The sequence below is a fragment of the Bombus vancouverensis genome, chromosome 16 (genome assembly GCF_051014615.1).
Source record: "Bombus vancouverensis nearcticus chromosome 16, iyBomVanc1_principal, whole genome shotgun sequence".
NCBI lineage: Eukaryota > Metazoa > Arthropoda > Insecta > Hymenoptera > Apidae > Bombus > Bombus vancouverensis.
Genome location: NC_134926.1, coordinates 10,722,084 through 10,744,143, shown reverse-complemented (window position 1 = coordinate 10,744,143; position 22,060 = coordinate 10,722,084). Strand labels below are relative to the sequence as shown.

At 41.0% G+C, this 22,060-nt stretch overlaps 1 protein-coding gene across 9 annotated transcripts in view; it reads left to right on the top strand.

Annotated features, from left to right (window-relative positions):
* Nucleotides 1-22,060, top strand: part of heph (polypyrimidine tract-binding protein 1 heph) — a 435,707-nt gene that overhangs the window by 15,995 nt on the left and 397,652 nt on the right. For 4 of the 9 annotated variants that reach the window (XM_033340786.2, XM_076625715.1, XM_076625711.1 and 1 more), the window contains exon 2: nucleotides 20,101-20,125. The exons of the other annotated variants lie outside the window; for them this stretch is intronic. In XM_033340786.2, the coding sequence (XP_033196677.1) occupies nucleotides 20,101-20,125 (25 nt within the window). The remainder of the gene's footprint in view (nucleotides 1-20,100; nucleotides 20,126-22,060) is intronic. 9 annotated transcript variants of the gene reach the window in all.

The window sequence follows — 22,060 nt, the reverse complement described above, 5'->3', positions numbered from 1 at the left end:
GTGAGATCATCGAGGGCTGACGACGATGTACAGCGACTACGAAAAACACTAGCGCGTGATCTCGTTTGGCGGATGTCTGTTTTTCAGTCGGTCGACGGTTTTTAGAATGGTTTAGATAATTAATAAATTCCAGTCGTAGAATTATTCGGCCGGTATTTTGGAAAATCGAAGGATATCGATGGAATTATCTCAGAAGGTAGTTCGATATTGATGGAAAAATATCGGTCGTAGGATCGTTTTAAACGGTATTTTTTACGTTCACAGAAAGATCGTTTCGTCGAATAAATATTTCATTTCTCACGCAAGCGTGCCGAACGAGCCACGCGAACGAACGCTGCACCAAAGTTGTAGCGACCATCGTTAACGCGGTTTGCGTTACGGCTGTGTTGTTTAGTTTAGACTAGTTTAGAGTCTCTGGGCGTAGAAGGAGGGTCATTTCGTTACTCGGCGCACGCGGTCGTACCACGAATTAAGCAGTCGGAAGGGTCACGACTGGCGTCGATCGTCGCGACTCGCAGGAAATTTCTCACGGTAATCCAAGAGGTCGTTTTCCACGGGTTCCCGCGACTCCGCAGAAACGACGAATTTCCGCGAAGGAATCGTCAAGTTGTTTTTAGGGAAGCGGGTCGATCGACGGCCTCGAAGAAGGCAGTTTTACTTTTTCGAGTCGGACAGAATCGAGAAAACGTCTCGTTCGAAAGACGCGATATATCGCGTCTATCGCGATATTTTAAGAGCCATCGATCTCAATTGCATCAGGTTGATGGCGAAGCAACGGGAGCTTTCCCAACTCGGTTTTCCAAAGAACCGGGTTCGTATGGGACGTAGCAGCACCAAAAACAGAGAGAAAAAAAAAACAGGGAAGGAAAGCGCTGCTGGCGGTGCTGTTTTTTAATTCCCTCGGCGGAGAGGATGGATATTTACATTACAAATTAGGTGTTACTTGGGTCTCTTCCACTGGACTCGTCAAAATGGCCGCCATGCTGATCACAGCCGGATTACACGGCCATGGCTAGAAGCACGGGCATTTCTAAAGACATTTTCCACCCCCTGCCCCTCTTTCTTTCTCTCGATTACTCTCATCTCCGTGGATTATTGCAATCTCGATGTTCTTTCCTCGAAAGTTCCTTTTCATTCGGATTTCAGGATTTCGAAGTAAACGAGCTTTCATATCCTGTCGGTTTGCTTCCCACTTTCCACTTCCCACTTCCCACTTCCCACTTCCCACTTCCCACTTCGCACGACGGTTCCGTTTTAAGAAAGCTTCTTCAAATTCTCCGTCGTCGATTTCGTTCGTTAAAAAAAATTCCTTTGCAGCTTCCGAACGTTTAAGGGAAATTGAACGAAACCTTCCATCCTGATGTTGGAAGATGTGGTCGTTAGGCTGCGGACTTTTATATGCTTGTGGGAAAACAATGCGTAAAAGTATAAAATAATGGCGAGAGTATCGTATTCGTTATATCTAGCGGGCGAAACGAGTTTTTCTCCAACTTTCGTTCGTTTAATTATGCTTGTAAATATACGCAGCTGTTGTTATTATTTCTTCCGTTCTTGAAAATTCAGATTTTTCCAATCTATATTATCGCTATCGATCGCCACGGTATGCACTTGTGCAGTGTTCACAATTAGGAGATATAGACCGTTAATAATAATGATCAAATACATTAGATACACAGCCGTGTTAATTCTCATTACGCTATGTTATCGAACATTTTCATTTCGAAATAATGGAATATTAATTAACGTCGTCAAATATAAACGAAAACTTCGAAATATCTTATAACGCTAACGGTAATTTCGCACAATTACTCATAACGTAACGTAACGTTCGAATCTTCAAATAAAATTTCAGCGACCTTACGCTTCGATTTTACATTTCAAATTTTGCTATTTCTGCGCGTCTCGTCGCAGTATCCGATATTTTCACGTTTCAAGCGTCCGAACGAGAAGCATTGGTATCGCAATTTTTCCAATTTTTAAATATCGTTGCTATTCTCGATCTCGGTACACCATCGAATGACTTGGAAAATGTGTGTACGCGAGAAAAGTCGATTCTGGATCGGATTTTCAGTCGCCGTTTCTTTAAAAGGGCAAAGGGAAAAACAAACTACGTAACGGCGGAACATCGCCCCGAGTGTTTTAAATTTCACCGATTAACGGGTTTCCACGCGAGCAGACATCGAAGCGTCGTTCTTCGTCCGAATACGTTGTAGAACGGTGCAGCGGTAAATACGGTATATATTAAAATACGTTATACCTGGCATAATAAAATAAAATGCACGTATGGTCGAACGGAAAAAAAGGAAAAACGAATACCGGAATAATTAGAGTTAAAGGCAACCGATGCGTGTGATCGTGCTTACCGAAACATTCCACGATGAAATTTCAAAAAAAAAAAAAAAAAAAAAAGAAAAAACTAAACGGAGAGAAAAAGAGATACTGATATCGCTAGTGAGAACCCTTACGCAATTTTTGCTCTCTTTAAACGTTCATTCGCGACGCGGTACGTTATGCGGTACTTTTAAATAGAAAAACGAAGGAAACACGATAAATTAGCACGCCGGATAATGGAATAATTTAAAAAGTAACTTTGTTATCGAGTATCGATTTACACGAATGTTTTAACAGAGTGCTCGGTAGAAAATTTATTTGACGACGTTCGCTGTATTGCACTTTTGGAGTGTCGACGTGACGATATAATAATATAGCGTAAGAAGCTAGCAACAAGAATTCTCAATAATATGCTATGAGGCTAAAGTACAAATAAATTATTATTACCGTGTGTCGCACTGTCTGTTTTCTGGCAATTATTAAATGCATAGAAAATTCGCGGTATAATTGTCATTGCCGGTCCCTGCGTGTCTATGCACCCAACCCGGTGATCCGATCGGCGGCTTAAAAAATCATAAAAATCAGTGGCGAGACAATTTGCAGGGGTCGATCTTTTATTCAGTTGCGACGTTAGTGTCGCGTATAATTTTCGACTTCCTCGACGAGCAGCACGGCGACTCGGTTCGCGACGATAACTTCGTTGGCCCGGCAACTGTTATACAGTTTCATGAATTTCCTTTTTCTTTTTTCACCCCACTTCCTCGCCTTTTGCTCGCTTTTGTCACGTAAATCGCGGGCGAAAAATTCATGAGCCGCGCCACAGCGACGTTTCTGCAACGACTTTTATCAGGATCGCATTTTGTATACGTCCGCATTGTGGCCGGAACAATGGCGCGAGCCGCGACGATTATGTTGCCCGTCCTCCTTCAATACGCTCCTACGCCTTTGCATATTTCATGGCGGACTCTGTTGCTCGCGTTCCGCCACCATTAAAACTTTCCATCTTCGTCTTCGTCCCGATGTTTGTCGGTTTCCCACCGTTTCTTCGTTCCTTTGCCAGATTTCCGTTCGTTCGTTTGCTTCTGTTTCGTTTCGTCGTGCCATTGCATCGTTTTATAAACGATAACTTTAAAAAAGCAGGCGATTTTTCGCCCGTTTTTGGACCCGTGATTTCCCAACCGAGTTTCGTGCCCGACGATACCTCGCGACCTTCGCGAGAAAACCTAGGAATCCGACGGCAGTGGATCATCAGGTTGAGCCGACGATTAGTTGCTGGAATACAGCAGGTGAAAAATGCGAAAGGCAGGCTGTTTACGCACTCGTAATAATCGATATTATTCGTTTTACCACCAAATAATGCCATAATTCGTTATCTCTACTCTCCAATCGTAGCACCTAATTCTTCCAACTGTGTTCCTTTTTAAGAATTTCCTTCCTTTCTTTTCTTTTCTTTTTCGTTTCTTTTTTTTCTTTGTTTTCACCACTTAATACATGCTTCGCCATTTCGACTCGTCCATCGTTCACGATATCCAGAGACGATCCTAAATCAACATCAGTTTCCATTCGATAAAACAAAACTTGGCGAGGAATTCAGCGACGTTCCGAGAATTAAGCAGCTTAGCAGAGAAAAAACAGGGAAAAAACAGGGGAAAGTTTATGGGTGATACGCAACAGCAAAGTGCCGAACTGGATTCCCGCCGTAGCAGAACGAAAATTCCGGTTCGTGGCTCGATTTATCGAGGCTTACGGAAGGCCCATTTTTCCCCTAACGAATGGTTCAACAACTTCCAATTGCGCACGACGCGATTATTACTCGTTATTCCCTTCCTTAATCCAAATTCCACCGCGTCCACAATTCGGATTTGCGCCAGTATTTGCAAGAATCCGTGGTATATGAACGGTGGCTTAAGCGGAATTTGAAACGTTCGCTTTTGTTTCTTCGGCTCTTTTTTCCACCAACGTGTCCTATGCTTCGACCTGCTACATCTCGTTTCCCATTTTTGGCTCTCCCGATGAAAAGTATGTTAGGCGTTTCTTTCGTAACGTCCGTTTTATGTTTCTATAATTTTTCCAATTTTCCATTCAGTTCGATATTGCTGGAATCGTTCGAACGACGCGATAAACGAATTTTTACTGTATCAGGATCTTCGACTTGTAACTCGAACAATGTTCAGGCCTCGAAAAGTCGCCAGTTCGCAGAAATTCGACCGCCGCAAAGATATCTTTACATACGCTACCACCGTTTCAACTACGTTGACTGCCGCTCTCACCCTAATGAGAAATCCCTTAATTCAAACGCGATACCAAAGAATAAACGAAACGTTCTTCCCGAAATATAATTCACTGGCGAACGAAGCCACAATGGAGTCAGAGATAAAAAGGTTATTCCGGACAATACAATTAAAAATGCGCATTTCCGCGAAATATGAAATTTCACCGAGCACAAAGCTTGTTCCACTTCCGTAAACTGCTTGATTCTTTTTCGGTCTTTCTCGATGCGTTGCATTACATCCGGCTGTTGTCTTTAGACACGAGTTCAGAGATACGAATTCGTTTGTTATCTCGGGATTAACGAATAGTCTTATACATAATAGTCTTGTACGTAGTATTATTACGCGTTGACACAAAGCAGGCTAATATAAAGGAAAGAATAGTGTGATTGAGAATTTGCGCTGCAAATTAGTTCTGCTCGAAATTTGAGAGTAATCTTGAGTTTTGACAACTATTTTAAATCGCCAACTTCGTCTCTTTCACTTCCGCCCGTCTTAATTTTCATTCGCTTCGCTCCCCCCCCCCCCCCCCGCCCCCTCCTCTCTGTGTTATTTTATGTTTATCGCGGCGAATTTCGCTGACGTTCAACGCGACTAAACCGGGAGAATGAAAAATACCGGGACAAAGGGAAGGGCCTGGAGCGAGGATAAACCGAATTACAAAGGAATCTTACGTTGTACCCGTTTGCTGCGCTCGTTTGGAGAAACAACGAGCCTCCAGCGTTCGTTAAGGGCAGCGGTTTGTCCGACTGGTCCCGCTTAATCGAAACTTCCTTCCTATTTCTCTAAAGACGTTTCGCAATTTGTCATTTCCTCTGCCCCTTTTAACTGTTTCGCTTCGTATTAACCGCGTTGTCTTTAATGTGACGGTAATTCGAACGTTTAATTGGCATGGAGAAATTGGCTAGTGTAAAGGGATTGGAAGATTGATCATCTGACGGTGTAACAAGATGACGCTAAACGAAAGAAGAATTTATGGTGGTTATGCAAAGAGGCAGACGGCGTACGCACTCGCTGTTAACAAACATTTCGGACCAGACCAGAAAGCAGTCACAAGCGATTGGAATCGCACGCGATGTACCGAATTTGAATCGAAGATAGATTTCGCTGTTGAAATCGAGGAACATGGTTTTTACCATTGACCGAAAGGTTCGGCAGAAAGTTCGCTCGCAAGCAAAACAACGGTAAAACCATGGCGAAAGGCAAATTCGTTTGAAAGGAACGCGGCTAATCCATAAAGAAAAGAGAGAAACGTACGAAAGACAGAAAACGGTAATTCGGGTAGAATGGTCGGCGTGGGGTCGCCATAATCCGTCGCCCGTGATCCTTTGCGCGATTAGCGTGGCGGCCAGGAAATTCTCCCTTTCGCGGTACAAACAGAATTAAAAGCGACCTGGCCCCTCGACGCTTGCGTTAAACGTGATTAAATATCAAAGCCAGTCGTCTCTGCAGCCCTTAACCTGCATCTCACCCCTCACGCTCCATTATGCGGGGGTTAATTAGGACCGGCGGCCATAGGGCGGAAAAGAGGCGGCGGATCAACGACGAACCGCGGACAAGCGACTCGATTTTCTTTCTTCAATTTCACGACAAAAGAACCTCTGTTGCAACTTGCAACCTTTTTTTTCTCCTGCCGCGAATTAACGCGATTTCCTTGAAATTCGCGGCCAAGCTATACGCACACACTATTTCCTGAAAATATTCGAAACATTCGTTGTAGGTATGTTCGCGTTTCTCTTATTTGCCATCTTTTCATTTCACCGATTTAGATGTCAATTTTATTTTAGCAAAGTTTATTATCTAATTAATTAATTTTACTATGCTAAAACTTGCCAGATTTATCTCACCAACGATCGATCGATTTCGTTAATTCGCGCAATTTACATAGGACAAGTACTATTTCACAGAGAAGTGCTATTTCACAGAGATCAGAAAAGTATCGAAACGGTCGATTAACAAACTTTGATATTCAGCGTGAAACTTGAAATATCGATTCATCGAGTTATATGGTCGGTAAATTTGTACAGAGACAGTCATTTGACACAGTCGTGCGGTACAATAGCGATCGATTATTTCATTTCGTCGATAATTAATTAGTAATCAGTTGCAGAAGCAATTATCCAGAGTCATTTCATGCTGGAAGCAATCAGACACACGTATCTAGACAATCGATAATTAGTCGGTAAATAATCATTTAGTATCACCCGGTCACTCTGCAAGCAATCAGGCTTCCAGTTCGATATTCCAAGTCGGATCGGTCAACATCCTAAGCACTTAGGCTTCCGATATTGCTCAGCAGTCAGTCAAACTCAATCTGCATAGTTTCAACGTACGAACGATTGTTACTTGATTTATTAATTATTATTATCACATCGTCGTTATTATTCTATCGGAATTGTCAATGTGAATTTTCGAAATAAAAAGCATCCAGTTATCGGATAAGCTGTTATAATAGAACACGTGTTTTCTCTACGAACATTCGGAAACAGATCGTTACGCACGTATGGAACATTAAAGGACGGTCAAAGCATTCGCGTAATTTTCGTCAAAGAGACCAATTTGAACGTCAGTTTAGTTTAGTCGGTTTGCTTGATTAGTTAATTAGTAGATCTCTATTGAAATCGGTAATGCGTACAACGACATTGTCGATTCGAAGAAACCCCTCGAATTACATCGATTAATTAGTTAAATAGATTATGTTATTAGACAGATATCAATTCGACGAAGAAAGTCGCGAAATATCCATGAAATTTCAAAACGAAACTGTTCTATGTACTTAGGTACGTGTTTGAAAATTCGCCGAATATCGTATGTGTGCATGCATACCTAATTAATTATAGGTTTCAGGTAAATTCCAAGTATCTTTGACGCAACATTCAAAGCCAATCCATTCGACTATTCATAGATTTCGAAATTTCTATCGAAATCGAGTCTGCGCTGAAAAGGCAGTCAAGATATGCAATCGTAATCGAATCTTTATCTCCGAAGCAATATACGAAGCACCGTACGTCCTATTTAAACGGAAGCCTTTAACGTGGAAATATCTAGGAAAATATCAATCGTAGGAAAAAATGTTTCCGACAAAAGCTGTACGATATCGTTGTCGTCGTAAGGTCAAATAGATAAAAGCACAGCGTGTTCCTCTCGATATCGTACGACTTTTTGTCCGAAACATTTTTTCGCATCGCTCGTATTTTTCCAGATATTCGAGCATTTCCAGTTAAACAGAACACACCGTGCATTTGTTGATTCCGCAAGAAGATGGCGAATACCGGTTTTAACCACAACTTGCCCGTATCGATTCGCGTATCGTTGACATAAATCCAGCCAGCACACATACGAGCGACGATCTAGGAAACTTTGAGCTAGATTCAAAGTAGCTGGAACGTAATTTTCGTCAAAGGAACTATCGTCCGAACGTTCTCGGTCGATGCGTAATCTCCGCGCGGCTAGTTTCGCCGAATTTTCGCCGGAAGCTCGGCTTCGTCCATGGTTATTAATCGACCTAATTTCGAATCGGCGCGACGATACAGAAGCTTGCAGAGCCGTGAGAGGCGATCGCCGTTGCATTGGTTTTCGCTGATCAAATCCGCGAGGTTCTGCGGATAGCGAGCGGTTTCGTTTGCGCGACCGGTACGCCGATTTGGCCGCCGATCGAATCCTGGATGGCCATAGAGACCGGAAACTAGCGACACCGGCAGACAATCCGAGTCCTAATGGGTCCGTAAACATTTGCGTGCAAAGATCAAACGGCATACCGCGACCGATGTCACTGCGGCGTGCCGCACCGTCATCGAATTCGAACGCTAATCACGCCCATAGATCGACAGATCTCTGTGATCTCGCCGGCTTTCGTGTCAATTTCCACGTTATTTTCTCCCGTTTCCTTTCACTTTATCGGGTAGTTACTGCTTCGTCGCGATTTTTGAATTATTTTTTTCAAATTGCTCTTCAGCGATCATCCGGACAATGATTCGCCGATTCTGATAACGCAGATTCGATTTGCCGGATAAATGTACGGATAGAACTCGAGTCGCAGTATTTCGACGATCTTCTAATAGGCGGTAGAACACGTAATTCTCAACAATTTTTTCCTCTACGTGTTAATAGGCGTCTCGTCCTAGTTCCCGAGATATTTGCGGCAAACTGTAGCTGTTTTGTTGCCAGCGATCGGATAATTTTTTGCAAAAATGTATTTTGCAAAATACTCTGGCTATTCGATTAACAATGGGGCTTGTTCGCAGGCGTTCCATTGTGACTTTGAACGTTTTGCGATGGAATTTAGCGTTTTACGATACTTTATTCGAATTTGCTGCATTTTTTTGTACTTTTCCATGTATCTCGACGTTCTGTTGCCCTCTGTTAAATTTTCATCCTTTTTTTTTTTTTTTTAATATATATTTTCGAGTGTTTTGTGCTATTATCGTTGAATATTTTGTATATATATTCTTTTATACATTTTTTTTTCTTTTTCCATATATATTCTACCCATGGTTGATATATTTTTCGTAGTTTTATTACATTTTCGTACGGTTCTTTATATTTTATCGAATCTTTAAACGGGTCTGGATTTTTCGAATATTATCTAAAGAAGAACGGAGGCTTAAGCGAGAGAAAAAAATGTGTAAAGGGCGACTAAAATTTTCCGCTGCCGTATTTGAAGAAGAAACGTAAGCAAAACCCCCCCGGTGTTAATGGATTCTGCGATACATTCGAATCACGATTCTTCGGAAAACATGGAATCGATCCCGGGCTTTTGACAATTTTTCATCCTCCCGTTGCTCCGTTCTTGTGAAAAAACAAATTCGTTCGACAGCAAACTGTTTCATTTTGTCGTTGTTCTAAAATATATCGATCGTGTTCCTGCACACAAAGTTCAAATCGTCTGTTTTCCCTCTTTCTACGAATCCCTTTCCCGTCTCTTTTCCTACGTCTCTCCTCACCAGGACTATTCATTCCTAATAATGTTTTAAGTTCAATCATTTAACGATCCTTTAAATGTAATGATAACCGATCTAATTCGATTACAAAGATAATAATCTCGCGAATATAATAATAATTTACAGGTGTATTATTGAATCGCGTTTAAACGATTTGTTCACGTTCGTACACGCGATATTACGCACGTCAGACGGAGAGGATAGAATTATATTCGCTATCGTTTGTTTTCGCCTATTAATGGCTAATAATGTACGACTCCGTTTATTAACGAAAATTTCGATCGATTAAAACAGACGGATATTCCAAGATGAATTATAAATTGAATTAAAAGCTTGGCACTAAAGTATACGTAAATTTGTCGTTTCCTTAATTTTTCCAAACGATCGTAATAAATATCGGAAATTTATTAGTTAAAACAACGCGCCGTCTTACTTGGCTTCGAGTTACTTTCAAATAATTATAGTTTATCCGACGTAGAGCAAGCTCTTTTCGAACCTGTTCATGTAGTTTCACGCGTTCGCGTATCCAAAGGCTATCTATCTGTTCGTCGTCGGGATGATTGGATAAATGTCGGACGTACCGAGAATACATCTTGCAGAACGTTTTAAAAGGTGGTATTCCGCGGCGTGAAAGTGACGAATCAACGCGTGCCGTTCTCCTTTTCAGTTTTTCGAGGGGATTTATCGTCACAGATACTCGACGTTCTTCGGGCCTGTCGCTGAGATTCAGTAGACGCGTGTACCGCGACGTCGGCCGCGATTCTTCTTCTTTTCTATCGTCGCCTCTGCCAAACCGGTGAAAATAAGCCGACAGATCGGCCGGAAAGGCTTTCTCACCGAGATGGGATTCGTATCGCGTACGAGGATTTTCCTTTCAGTCGAACGTATGCGATTTTCTTCTCCCTCTTCTTTCCTCTTTTTTCTTTCCTCGTTGCCGAATGCCTTGGCAGAGATTGGAATATTTTCTGACGAATTCGCGGTACTTGTTCGAGACGTAGAAAACTTTGGTGACCGATTATGACTATTGACCGAAGCTATTCTCAAACCGATATGGACGTACGTACGCCTGCCAATTATAGGGAGGGCACGGCCTCCTCCAAGTTCGATATACAGTCAATAAGGAGAAATACGTCTCAGATTTGATACGAACTTCAGACAATTATACGGTATATTTTTTGCTACAAGCTATCTTCTTTTACGAAATTAGCTCTAGTTAAAGAAATTGGCGTATTTCAACGAATCGACTCTATCCATTCAAACGTCTAAACGTTACCGCGCCGGCTGCTTCGCGTACCTCCTCCGGAAATTGAATCCATTTTTTCATTACCATTTAAGAGAAAAGTACCAATTTTCTGTCAATTTTGGTACGATTCTTGAATATTTGTCGAATTCGCCATATGCGTTAAACGCGTGCATCGACTTTTATCGACGATTTCTCGCAGATGTTGCAGAAATATAACTACGTGGTAAATCGATTGCAGATTTTACGCGACGGTGTCTCGCGGACACTTCAAATTGGTCTCGCTCGAAATTCGAAAGCAGCCTTGAATTTCGCCGTTTGCCTATGGGCTATGTTCTTGCATGTTCGATCGATCCTGTAGCTTAGACCGCGTTTAATCGAGTTGCATCGAAAGCGTAAATAAATTTACACGCTACTGCTACTACATGTAACAGCGTACGCAAACGCTATCATATTCCTTTCAAATCATCCTGAAACTTCCAATACTTTCATAACTCCATCCAACAAAGAAACGTATCGAAATTTTCATTGTTTCACCTGCTATATTTTTGCAACTTTTATTTAACCATTTGCACAAAACAAATATAGAAAAAAATTGGATACAAGCATCGCGCGGTCTGTTGCAAAAAAAAAAAAAAAAAAAGAAAAAGAAATTCAACCACCGTGGTTCTGTTTATTAGTTTATGGAGTAATGGCTTGCGGTAAAGATGTTCGACATACAACCGTGATTTCGTTGTTTGCCAATTTTTTCTCTCTTTTTTATTTTTCTTTTTTTCTCTTTTTGGTGAAATCGATGTTTTATGAAAACCGCGGTGAAAAATACAAAACGTTATTCGACGAACACGTTTCCGGTGCGTAAAAAAGTTTAGACAACCAGCCAATATCGGCCGGTCGCTTCAATAATTATATAACCAGCTTTTGTTATCCCGCACGAATAACTCTCATAACTCTGTGTATGTTTGTGTGCGTTTATTTAATTTTTATATTTTCCTTTCTCTCCTCCCTCGCGTTGGAGATTCTATGGTAGCTACATTGAAACGTTAAAGTTGTTTCGATAAAGTTATTTTTTAGTTACTGTGTTGGAATTGTTGAACAGATAAAGTCGTTATACCGTACAGTTCTACGTACCGGGTATCCGAAAAGGTCGCGATCGAACTTACGCTACGTATAAATTTCTACGTGAAAATGCTTTATCGAATAGTTAGAAGCGCTGAAAGATTTCCAGGAAAGTTGCTCTTAAGACTCGTTACGCAGAATCACAAACAAACGCAAACATTCTTAATTCTCATTGACAGTCGTTGATCTCGCCGCGTTCGACTATCGTGGATTTTTGATTTTATGGGATCACGCGGAACAATTGGTGTTTGAAAATGTGACAGAGGCGGAAGACCAGCCTTATGTTTTTATCTTTATTTAATGGGACTTTTAATCGGTATATCGTTATTCCAACAATTGTAAGTAAAACCTCGAATACAGGTAATAAATTGTACGATAGATGGATAATTTGGAAGAGGTAAACGAGAAACTTTGTACGATTCTCCTCGGCATTCGTCTTGCATCGACGTTTTATCTATAGACAGCGCTGAACGTGCAAGACGGACGCAAGATTGGAAATTCAAAGTAGTTACTATGGCTTGGCTGCGTTTGACATATCCATACCGACTTGCAACCGCATTGTCTCTTTCACTAAGCAACGTCTTCCTTCGTTCTCTTCCCTTCGTTTTCTCTCCGCAACTTTATAAGTCCATATCCTGCCGTGTTCTTTGAAATTGTTTGCATCGAAGACGATGATGCTGTTTGGTTTTCTTCTGTATTTGATTCCGTCGGTGTTCCACCTCCGCTGATTATCACGATGATCCGGATGATTAGTTTCGTACATCCTCGTAATAATTATAACAATCTTCGATCAGAGTCGACGGATATTCACTGTTTTTCCAAAGACTCCACTTTGCTCCTTTTCCACCTCCATCGACCGTAAAATCAGGCAGTTGATCGAACGGAAAGAAAACGAAAGCGAAACTTTCAAAAACAAGTTTCGTTCTTGGATTACGGCCGCGCGTTTCCTCCGAAAAATTAAAAACAAGAAAGGGTTCGAACGAAATAAGCAATAAAAGATAGTGGAAAAGGAAGAAAGAGAAGAAGGGGATGAAAGAAAAAACAGATAATTTCTCCGGATGGAACATCGTCTGACGAACGTTTTCGGTCGGAGATTCTTCTCGTTATTGGCTGGCTGAGTTTATTTTCCGACTGTTTTTGATACCCATCGTGATATTTCTCGTGGATTTTCCTAGCTATCGTTTAAACGCTTCTCAAAGCTTCCCCTATTCGTTCTCTCACTCTCTCTCTCTCTCTCTCTCTCTTTCTGCTTTTTTCGTCTATTTTTATTTTCGTAGGATGAAACACGGTTAATAATTGTATCCGTCTGTATCTGGGCGAAACAGTGAGTTGGGATTGCTTTTCGAGGGAAGAAGCTTTTTCATTTCGAAATTGGACGAGCTTTTGTAGGCGTTTTGCGTAACGTTCGGTTCGTTTGTGCCGTTTGCATCGCCGAGGAATCACGGCAGATTAAAATTCATGTTTTCAGTTGTCTGTTAAATTGCGAAGAAATTCGATTACGTGTGTATCAAATGGCTGAGCGAAGGAGACAGGGAACGTCGAGGCGAGGCCATGCCTCTGGCCATCCGTCTCTTCCTTATTACGATTAGTTCAATGTTTTAATCGTTTCTTGAAATTGAAGAATATATAAAAGCGTCCTCCTTATAGGTCCGGAATTTTCTTGCTTCGAGAAAATTCAACCGCCTTCCGACGAATCTCGTTTTCGTTCCACGTCTTATTACCACGGACGTAATTATGAAATTGTACCGAAAGCTCGTTCTTTGACACAATTCGTGTCGTCATTCGGAAGAATTATGTAATTTTATTTCGAGTAACAACGTTTGTTCAAACACACTGTTACTTTTCCCGTCTTTCTCATTTCATATAGCATCTGTACAAATTTATATTATAAAATTAACCGCAGCAACGAAATTGCCATTGTACACTGTTGTACGTTTTATCAACGATCTCTTCGTGCTTAGCGCGAAGATTTCCAATCCTCTTTCTTATCTTATTTATAATTTACACAGCCTTGTATCGTACCTATCCATCTTCTCGTTTTATTAACGATTTCATCCTGCTTATTTCGCACAAATTCCTTCTTTCTATCTCGTCCACGTTTAAGAATACTTTGACGCTCGATAAGAAACCCGATCGACCGTCGATCGTTCGAAGCCACGGACGAAACGCTTCGCGGCAAAATGGTCGATCGATGAACGCAAAGTGGCATCTGCACCGACGATCATTTCGATCGCCGCGACTGTTTGCGGTCGTGGAGAATTTTGAGTGCGCCGCTTCGTTGGAAAGGCAATCTGTCGTATCGTCATCGATACGTAACTCGAATGCGTTCGATTATTTGCTTATTGATGCGTATGGCTGCTGTTCGCATGGCACGGCTGGCTCATAAACGTTCGATTGGACGTTTAGTTCCGGATAACGAGCCCCGGATTCGATCCGCACCGCTCGTTTTAAGCCACGCTTTCTCTGTTTCCCTCTTTCTGCCAATTTCCCTTTTCGATAGTCCCCGATGCTCATCGATGTCAGTTTTCTTTGATCCTGGCCCGTGTATCTTGTTCATTTTCACCATTTTCGCGAGCTTTATCGTCTTTAGCGCGAATTGGTAGAGGAAGCGCGGCGTATTTCGAATCTCGGTTCGTTCGAAACGAATGAAAAATTATTCCGGCAGAGACTGGGTAGAAATAAAACTGCGTAACGTCGCAAAGGAAATAATAAACTTTTGTATTTCAAACTGTCGCCGATAGCGAGCAATACGAAGTGTTCGAAACTTTGGTACGATCGAAAAATGGCATAAAGCAACGATCGTGTTACGGTGCGGGTAATTAACGTTAAATTAACAAGCAATTGTTCCTCATTTAACTCGTTGTCTTGAAAATTTGGCCTGATTTTCGATTTTCAAGGTCTACGTATATATTCCTTTGATAAGTTTCGTTACCTCCAGCGTGAATCGGTATCGGTTAGCGTTTCACCAATCTTAATAAGCCAATTTATAGTAAACGTAAAACTCTCTTTCTCTTTGTTTTATTTTATTTCTGACAGAACCGAGCTTTGCTTCGAGCTTGAAAGTAATCGCTTCGATAGTGACTGTTGCAACTTAAAATTGACTTTGACCGTTCGAACGTAAAATTGATTTTATTTTCATTGCCTTGAATTATTAAAAAAAAAAAGAAACATCGAGAAATGCGATAGACGCTTTGTTGATACGTTTTGAGTCCTATTTTTGTCCGAAGCACGGAAACGGAATCACGATCTCCGTTTCCTGGGCGTGAACTGTAATAGGATTTTAAGTACATTAAGCACATTGCACGATGCATTTCCAGCATTCGGTAAAACGAAGTGAGCGCGTTGGGTAAGTTATTACGGTAACCTGGATATCGTACGTCTAATTTGCTTTCTGTCATCGTTCAGGATCGTACAGGCTGATTCGAAACTTGTCGCGTTTCTGTGTGCGCATATATGCCGATGTTCTCGAGCGTCGAGTCTAACGCTTCTCACTCTTTTCGGTCTTAGACAAACAGCGATAATTGAAACGGATCATGCCGGCGAACAGATTTTACACGGTAATTTGTACTCCGTCGGACTTTGTACTTTCCCCGTCGTATTATTATCCGGACATTTGGATATTTATACGTTTATGACAAATGTGTGAAACGCACAAGGAGTTTCTTCTAACTTTAAATGGCAATTGCAAATTTTGTAATTTCCACGTGAAAAATGATCGTGCGGCGAAGCTTGTTCTTTTTTTTAAACGTATCACAGAATTTATCGTTATTTACATTACGTACTTTTCTACGATGAATGAACTTGCGAAAGTAGGATCGCCAACGAGCCGAGAAATCGCAAGCACAGGACTAGCAACTTCCAAACTTCCGGCTACCGGAAGAGAGCTATCCGCTCGGACAATTAGACAGGCCCGTGCTTACCATTCGATCAATCCCTAATTACATTTACCTGTAGCTGCTGCATCATCCTACTCCAGCTTGGCTCTATCTACCGATTACCGACACGCGCGATCATGCTGATACGTGTCGCTGTGTACGTTCGTCGCACACAGGAACCCCGTACAGCCTGGTTCGTAGCCCATTTCGAGTGCCAATTCCACCGTTAGCGATTATGCTCCTCTGCCTCTTTGCCTTCTTGCCACTTGTACGACGCACTTATGCGCCTGTTCCAAGCTTTATAGTCGTAGAAGGACTGAATCGCGTGAAAAAGCGCAGAACCAACCAAATAAATATAGCGACGAGTAAAAATTTTGAAAATCATGAATTATGCAAACCTAAAAGAACAGAATCTAATCGTTGTAATCTATTTTATACTAATTTAGCGATTAATTGATTTGATTCTATACATCGCCGAACGAAAGTTAAAACCGTTCGAAGCGAATTGTAAAATGCACATTGTGAATGATTGGTGAGCTTTCGCGGAAACGGTGGTTGTCGCGGTAGTTCGATTAAACGATACAAAATCGATTGTCGTTCGTTGCTAGCCACGCCAGCGAAAACGTTTCGCCATTCTACGATATTAATGCCAGAAGCTTTCGGTGTGTTTCCGCCAACACGATTATAAATGAACGATATTGGACATCGAGAATGGCGGGAACAACGAGGAATTTGAAATATTAATTCGTTGCTTTGCTACATAGTTTTCAACTTGTTCCCGCCGCTTTTGCAAGAGATTCCAGCGACCGCCGATGAAAACGATAACAGCAGAGAGAAAAGTTTCCTCCGATAAAACCTCGCCTTTTCCGATTAATCTCTGCGCGAAGGAGCGCAGACGAATACGTTTTAATGGAAAAGATACGCAGGGATACCTTTGACCCGTGGCTTTAAGCCAGATACTTTACCGTTCGCAAATATTTCCACATGTTCGTGTATTACCACAGGCCTGTGAAATCTAAACAAATGTGAAATAAAAATTGACACGCACCCACGAACGTTTCCGAACGTTTACCACCAAACTCCTTTTACGGATATATCGTTGGAAATTTCGTTAGCGCTGTATCGCGACACGACCATCGCCAGAAACGTGGAAGATAAAATGCACGATTCTCTGTCGCGAAGAACAATTAGCTTAGCGATCCATCCGCTAAAATCGAGCGTCGTCAGGTTTTTCGTGGGGGCCAGTCGTCCGCTTAATTTCCTTAGCGAGATTACGTATCGCTGGGAAGGAATTCTAATTAGTCAGCACGACGGCAGGCGCTATCAACCCTTTGCGAACGGCTGCCTGTTAGCCTACGATAACACGGCCTGAGCCACCCATTCGCAGGGGCGACCACAAGGCGCTTAGGGGTGCCTCGACTTAGACCGACGATGCTCGAACGCGCCTGCAAACCTGCCTACCCTGCAAAAATCTTCAACGTTCGTCGATGGACGTTTAAATCTTTCCAACTTTTGTTACATATCGCTCGAAAGTTATCGCACCACGAAATTATCGCACGATAACCATAATTTTCCATCTGATTGCATTTTTCTGCTCTTTGTTCCTTTATTTCGTTCTCCACCCAATCGTATTTTCCTATTCTTTATTCGTTCGTCTCGTCTTCGATCTCCTCTAGCGTTAAACGATTGCTTAATCGTTAAAACGACTGTTCGCGACGGTCGTGTTTACTTGGACCAGAAAATTTCTCGATATTATCTAGCCAGAATCTTTGCTTATTCGTAATCTAAGAAATCATAATCACGAGCGAAATACCACGAGCGAATATGATTGCGGAATGTACGTATGGATGAAATATTAATTGTACGAATATGCACCACTTGCAGCTTCCTAATAATTTAGGCTACGAGATATTCATCGACCTGTCTCGAATCACAAAAACGCTCGTAAAATACTAAACGATAATTTTTTTTTTTTTAACAATAACGTAACGTAATATAGATTTATAGAATATTCGCCGAACTGTTACCAATTCTAGAAATATTCGTAATTCACGCAATAATCCGACCTATTTTCCAGGTGAAATCGATATTCCAGATTAAGTGGCAATTGTTTAATAATAATCTCCGAGTAACGGCAGGCCTTTGAAACATTTATCGATCGATCATGAATTATTGAGATATTAATAATCGAACGACCCATAAATGATTCTCAGATCGAATTGAATCGCGATTTCCAGTTAAATGGAAATCTTTTTTCAACGCGATTCGCTCCGATACTTTCTGATAATTCGCTTGTGTAGGCTTACGGCGGTATTCGTTGATCTATCTCGAAATATTCAGAATCCAATTGATCGCGAATGGAATGGTTGGGAATGGATTATCGCTGCTCGAATATGGACCATTCGTGTCAGTGAGTTTATGAAATGTTCGTTAATCCGTCGCGAAATATCCCGTGATCCAAGAAATTCTTAATGGATGTTGGAATTTCAGAATACGGATGGAAATTTGCGCGTGTCGTAATTAAAAGACAGCTGTAATTCGTAATTTTCTTTGGTATACAAGAGCGTAGCGTATAGACGGAAAAGATTCTGCGTTTCTGCGTCGACTATCCTCTTTTTATTTTTAAGTTCAAACGTTCTTTCGATTAAATTAAATTAACCGCCTTAATCTTCCTAGGTCACTGGAGATTTTCCTGTAACGAACAACCGTATTTCTGTCTTTTATTTTTAAGAATGCTTGGCGTCTAGGTCGGGCGAACGGACACCTATCGTTAAGTAGATGCTAATATTTCTTCACGTTTCATGCTGTTACACTAATCTCTTAACAGATTTTATTTTCTTACGTTTAACCATAAAATTAGCTGTAGAATAATTTCTCTCTCTTAGTTAATCGTATTAACAAAGTTTCCCTACCGTATAACTTGCATTCTAGAGCTGTCCTTAACAAATTCTTGGAGAAGAGAATAAAAAGTAATGGAATATTATACTGTTGCAGGTAGACTAAGAAGAATTGTTCCTTTTTTTTTTTTGCAAAATTCGGCGGCATTTTTTCGTTTTTGGGCGATCCTGCACCGAAGATATAATCAACGAAGAGCTTCAAAATTTGTAGAAAATAGTTCCTTCGCCATCGTGCTACCTTATTTTATAAATTAGAGTTGCGATCTTTGTAAATTGTAAACTATTGAAATAGATTTATAGAGATTTCTCTTTTTTTAACAATGTTTCTCTTTACTTATTTAATGTTAATTTATTTATGTCATGCGAGTGAGCGATACGACGAATCACGTGCGTTCTCCGTTATAACCTGTTAATAAATAAAATTTACAGCATTGTGTTGTAAGGCTATTTTCAACGAACAATGTAAATGTGTGTAATATCTTTTCAGGATTGATAAACGATGCAAAATGCCAACCTTGATCACTGAGCGCTGCGTTTTATTCCATTAACGAAAATTATAAAGATCCCTCGCTTTAAAAGGTGTAATCGATAAAAGCTGCGAATAATCGACGACGCGCGTGTAATAAATTAGCGCGAATCGTTGCTCGAGTCGCAAGCAGGATCACGGCGCAGCAGATCAGCATTTCTTCTCCGATCATCGTACAGATCACCCTCGAGCACTGTACACTCTCTTTCGACCTCCCTGTGACCCCGCTTTTCGTGTCTTTTTGTCTCCTTTTGTCTTTCTGTCTGAATCTTGCACCTTCGTCCCCGCCATAATCACGTTCGTAGATACCCTCTGGCTGCCAGAATATATATACATATGGGGGATATTTAGGGGGTGGTTCCAGACGTTAAAACGGTCTCGAGAATAACTCGTGTACAAAGATATCGTTCGAGGTTTACCTTCCAGTTCCATTGCCAATATCTGTTATGATACTTTACGCTAAAATATACCGGTATCGACGAAGCAGCTGACGAATCAGAACCAAGCAAATATACCCTATTGAAATATTGCTGTTTTATTGTTCTTCTGAAATCGTTGAAAAATGATTATACGAACGATAGTAGTGGTAAAAGTATTTGGTATAGCTATAGAAAAGCGGAAAATATTATCATTTATAATTTGACGGTAAACCTCGGACGGCACTTTTATATACGAGCGTTTTTCGTCGTTTCAACGCCTGCAAACGATCCTACAAATATGCAAAATATATCTTCTCGCACCTTGTATATGGCGCCTTTTAACCGCTTGACTCCTCCATTTTCTCTCTTTGTTCTTTGTCCCTTCGAGTCGGCCATTTTCTCCAGTCGCTTCTTAACCTCTCATATCTGTCTTGTATTTATGTGTACGTTTTGTCTAACTCTTCTCTTTTCTGTTTTACTTTACAGAGATACTCTGCACAGCGGGCAAAAGGTACGAGAGCCTCCCCTACATTACAGTTGTCTCTTCTTTTTCTTTATTCCGTTTTTCTTCTCATTCTTTTCTTCACCGTTCCTTTTTCGTTTATTTCTTTCTCTTCTCCTCTTCTTATTCTTCTTGTTCTATATAGGGCGAGGCATATAAAATACGAGAATATTGAATATTAAGAGTACGAGAAAACGACGATAGGCAGAGTTGAAGCGTTTCGTAAATCTATACTTTTACCGGTATAAAAAAAAGAAAGAAAGAGAGAGAGAGAGAGAGAGAGAGAGAAGAAAGAAATGCTTGTTAAGCTTTCTAAAAACGTACGAAACTTACGAATCGTTCGTCTCTCGAGGGTTTGAACGAAGGGAATTCTATCGTCGAAAAATTGGCGTAAACGCATCAACGTTGCCTGTCGATTAATCGTTGTTTTCAGATCTTACCAATATTCTCAGAAACGTTTAATTTTCACGTTCTCCGCGTATCACTCGGTACGTTCCAATCTCTCCCTTGTCTGTCACTCGGTATGTCTCTGTCTTTCTCGTCGTCTTTATGGCTCTTCCGTTCCTCACACGTTTTCTGTCTCTCACGTTCATCTCTGTCACTCACCATCCTAGAGCTGCTGTGATATTATTCGAGTAATCATCGACGAAATATTACGAAATTTCTCTCGATAGTCACTGACCGATTACAGACGCGATTTTCGTCGCGAAGGTGTTTATAAGATAGGATTTTTCGAAAAACCGGTGTGAGAGTTTGAGTCGATGGCCGACTTCGGACGATGGGAGACCACGGCGGAGAAACACGATTGTCGCTCGTTTATGGTTTTTCCAGGTCTACCAATTTCTTGAGAATGCCTGCAGTAAGCGGAATTCACGTCTAAGTAGTATAAAACAGGTATGAGAAGTCATTTGGTCCGGAAGAAGAAGGGAAAGAAGAAGAAGGGAAAGAAGAAGAAGAAGAAGAAGAAAAAGAAGAAGAGAAATCAGTGTTTCGAAGTGGAAGGGCACGAGAGTTTCAGAGAAAATATTTATTTGTAATTTTTCATGTCCCCTTTAGGTTACACGCGCAAATTATTGATTGTTAGTGGATAAAAGTATCAATTTTTAACTGTTGGGATAAATACTCGTTAAAAAATAACGAACGGTATCCTTATATTCATCGGTAAAGACAAAACACTTAAATTTGGCAGGTGATTTAACATTTGGTCCGATGTCCTTATATATTCGTCTTTTATCTACGCTAAAAATCTAAGTTTTTCCTATGTGGTCTTCGTATAGGATAGCTTAATTATCTCCCTGATTTTGTTGGAAAATTAATATAATTTCAGAAGAATTATTAAATACGTTAATTTCCATTCTTTTAAAGAAATATTATTTCAAAACAGAACTCTGGCTCTCACGATGCCATATCAATTTTTCGATTCCTACCAGCTTTTATTTTATGATTCGATGAAGTACGAACCGTAGAAGATTGGATGTTTCGCATATTACAGCTTAATACATCTCAAAAACCTCGCAGAGTTATAATATTTCTGTTTCATCGTATCGATTAGGGATTAAATTTGATTATAGAGAGCGAAGCTTCGAGGCCGAACGAAGCAACGAATTTTTCCTTTCTCTTTTGCATTTCTCCTGCGTTTTTCTTCTTTTTTCTTCTTTGAAGCTTCCTGTTGGTTCGCATAATTTCGACAATTCGGTGATACGTTCCGTCGACTCGGTGTTTTTACACAGAAAATACGTCGATTTCGTTGGCTTTTACTAAAGTCGCGGGAAAATTGTCTTTTCCGACCTTCCATCGGCGTAGCACGACCCCGTAAAAGTTGACGATACGATCCTGCACCCGAAAATCTCCCTTTCACCTGTCTCCGGTCTGCCTCGATTCACGTAAGTAGAGAGATTTTTATTTACTTTGTTCGCCATACGTCGCCGGCCCCCTCTTTGTCCG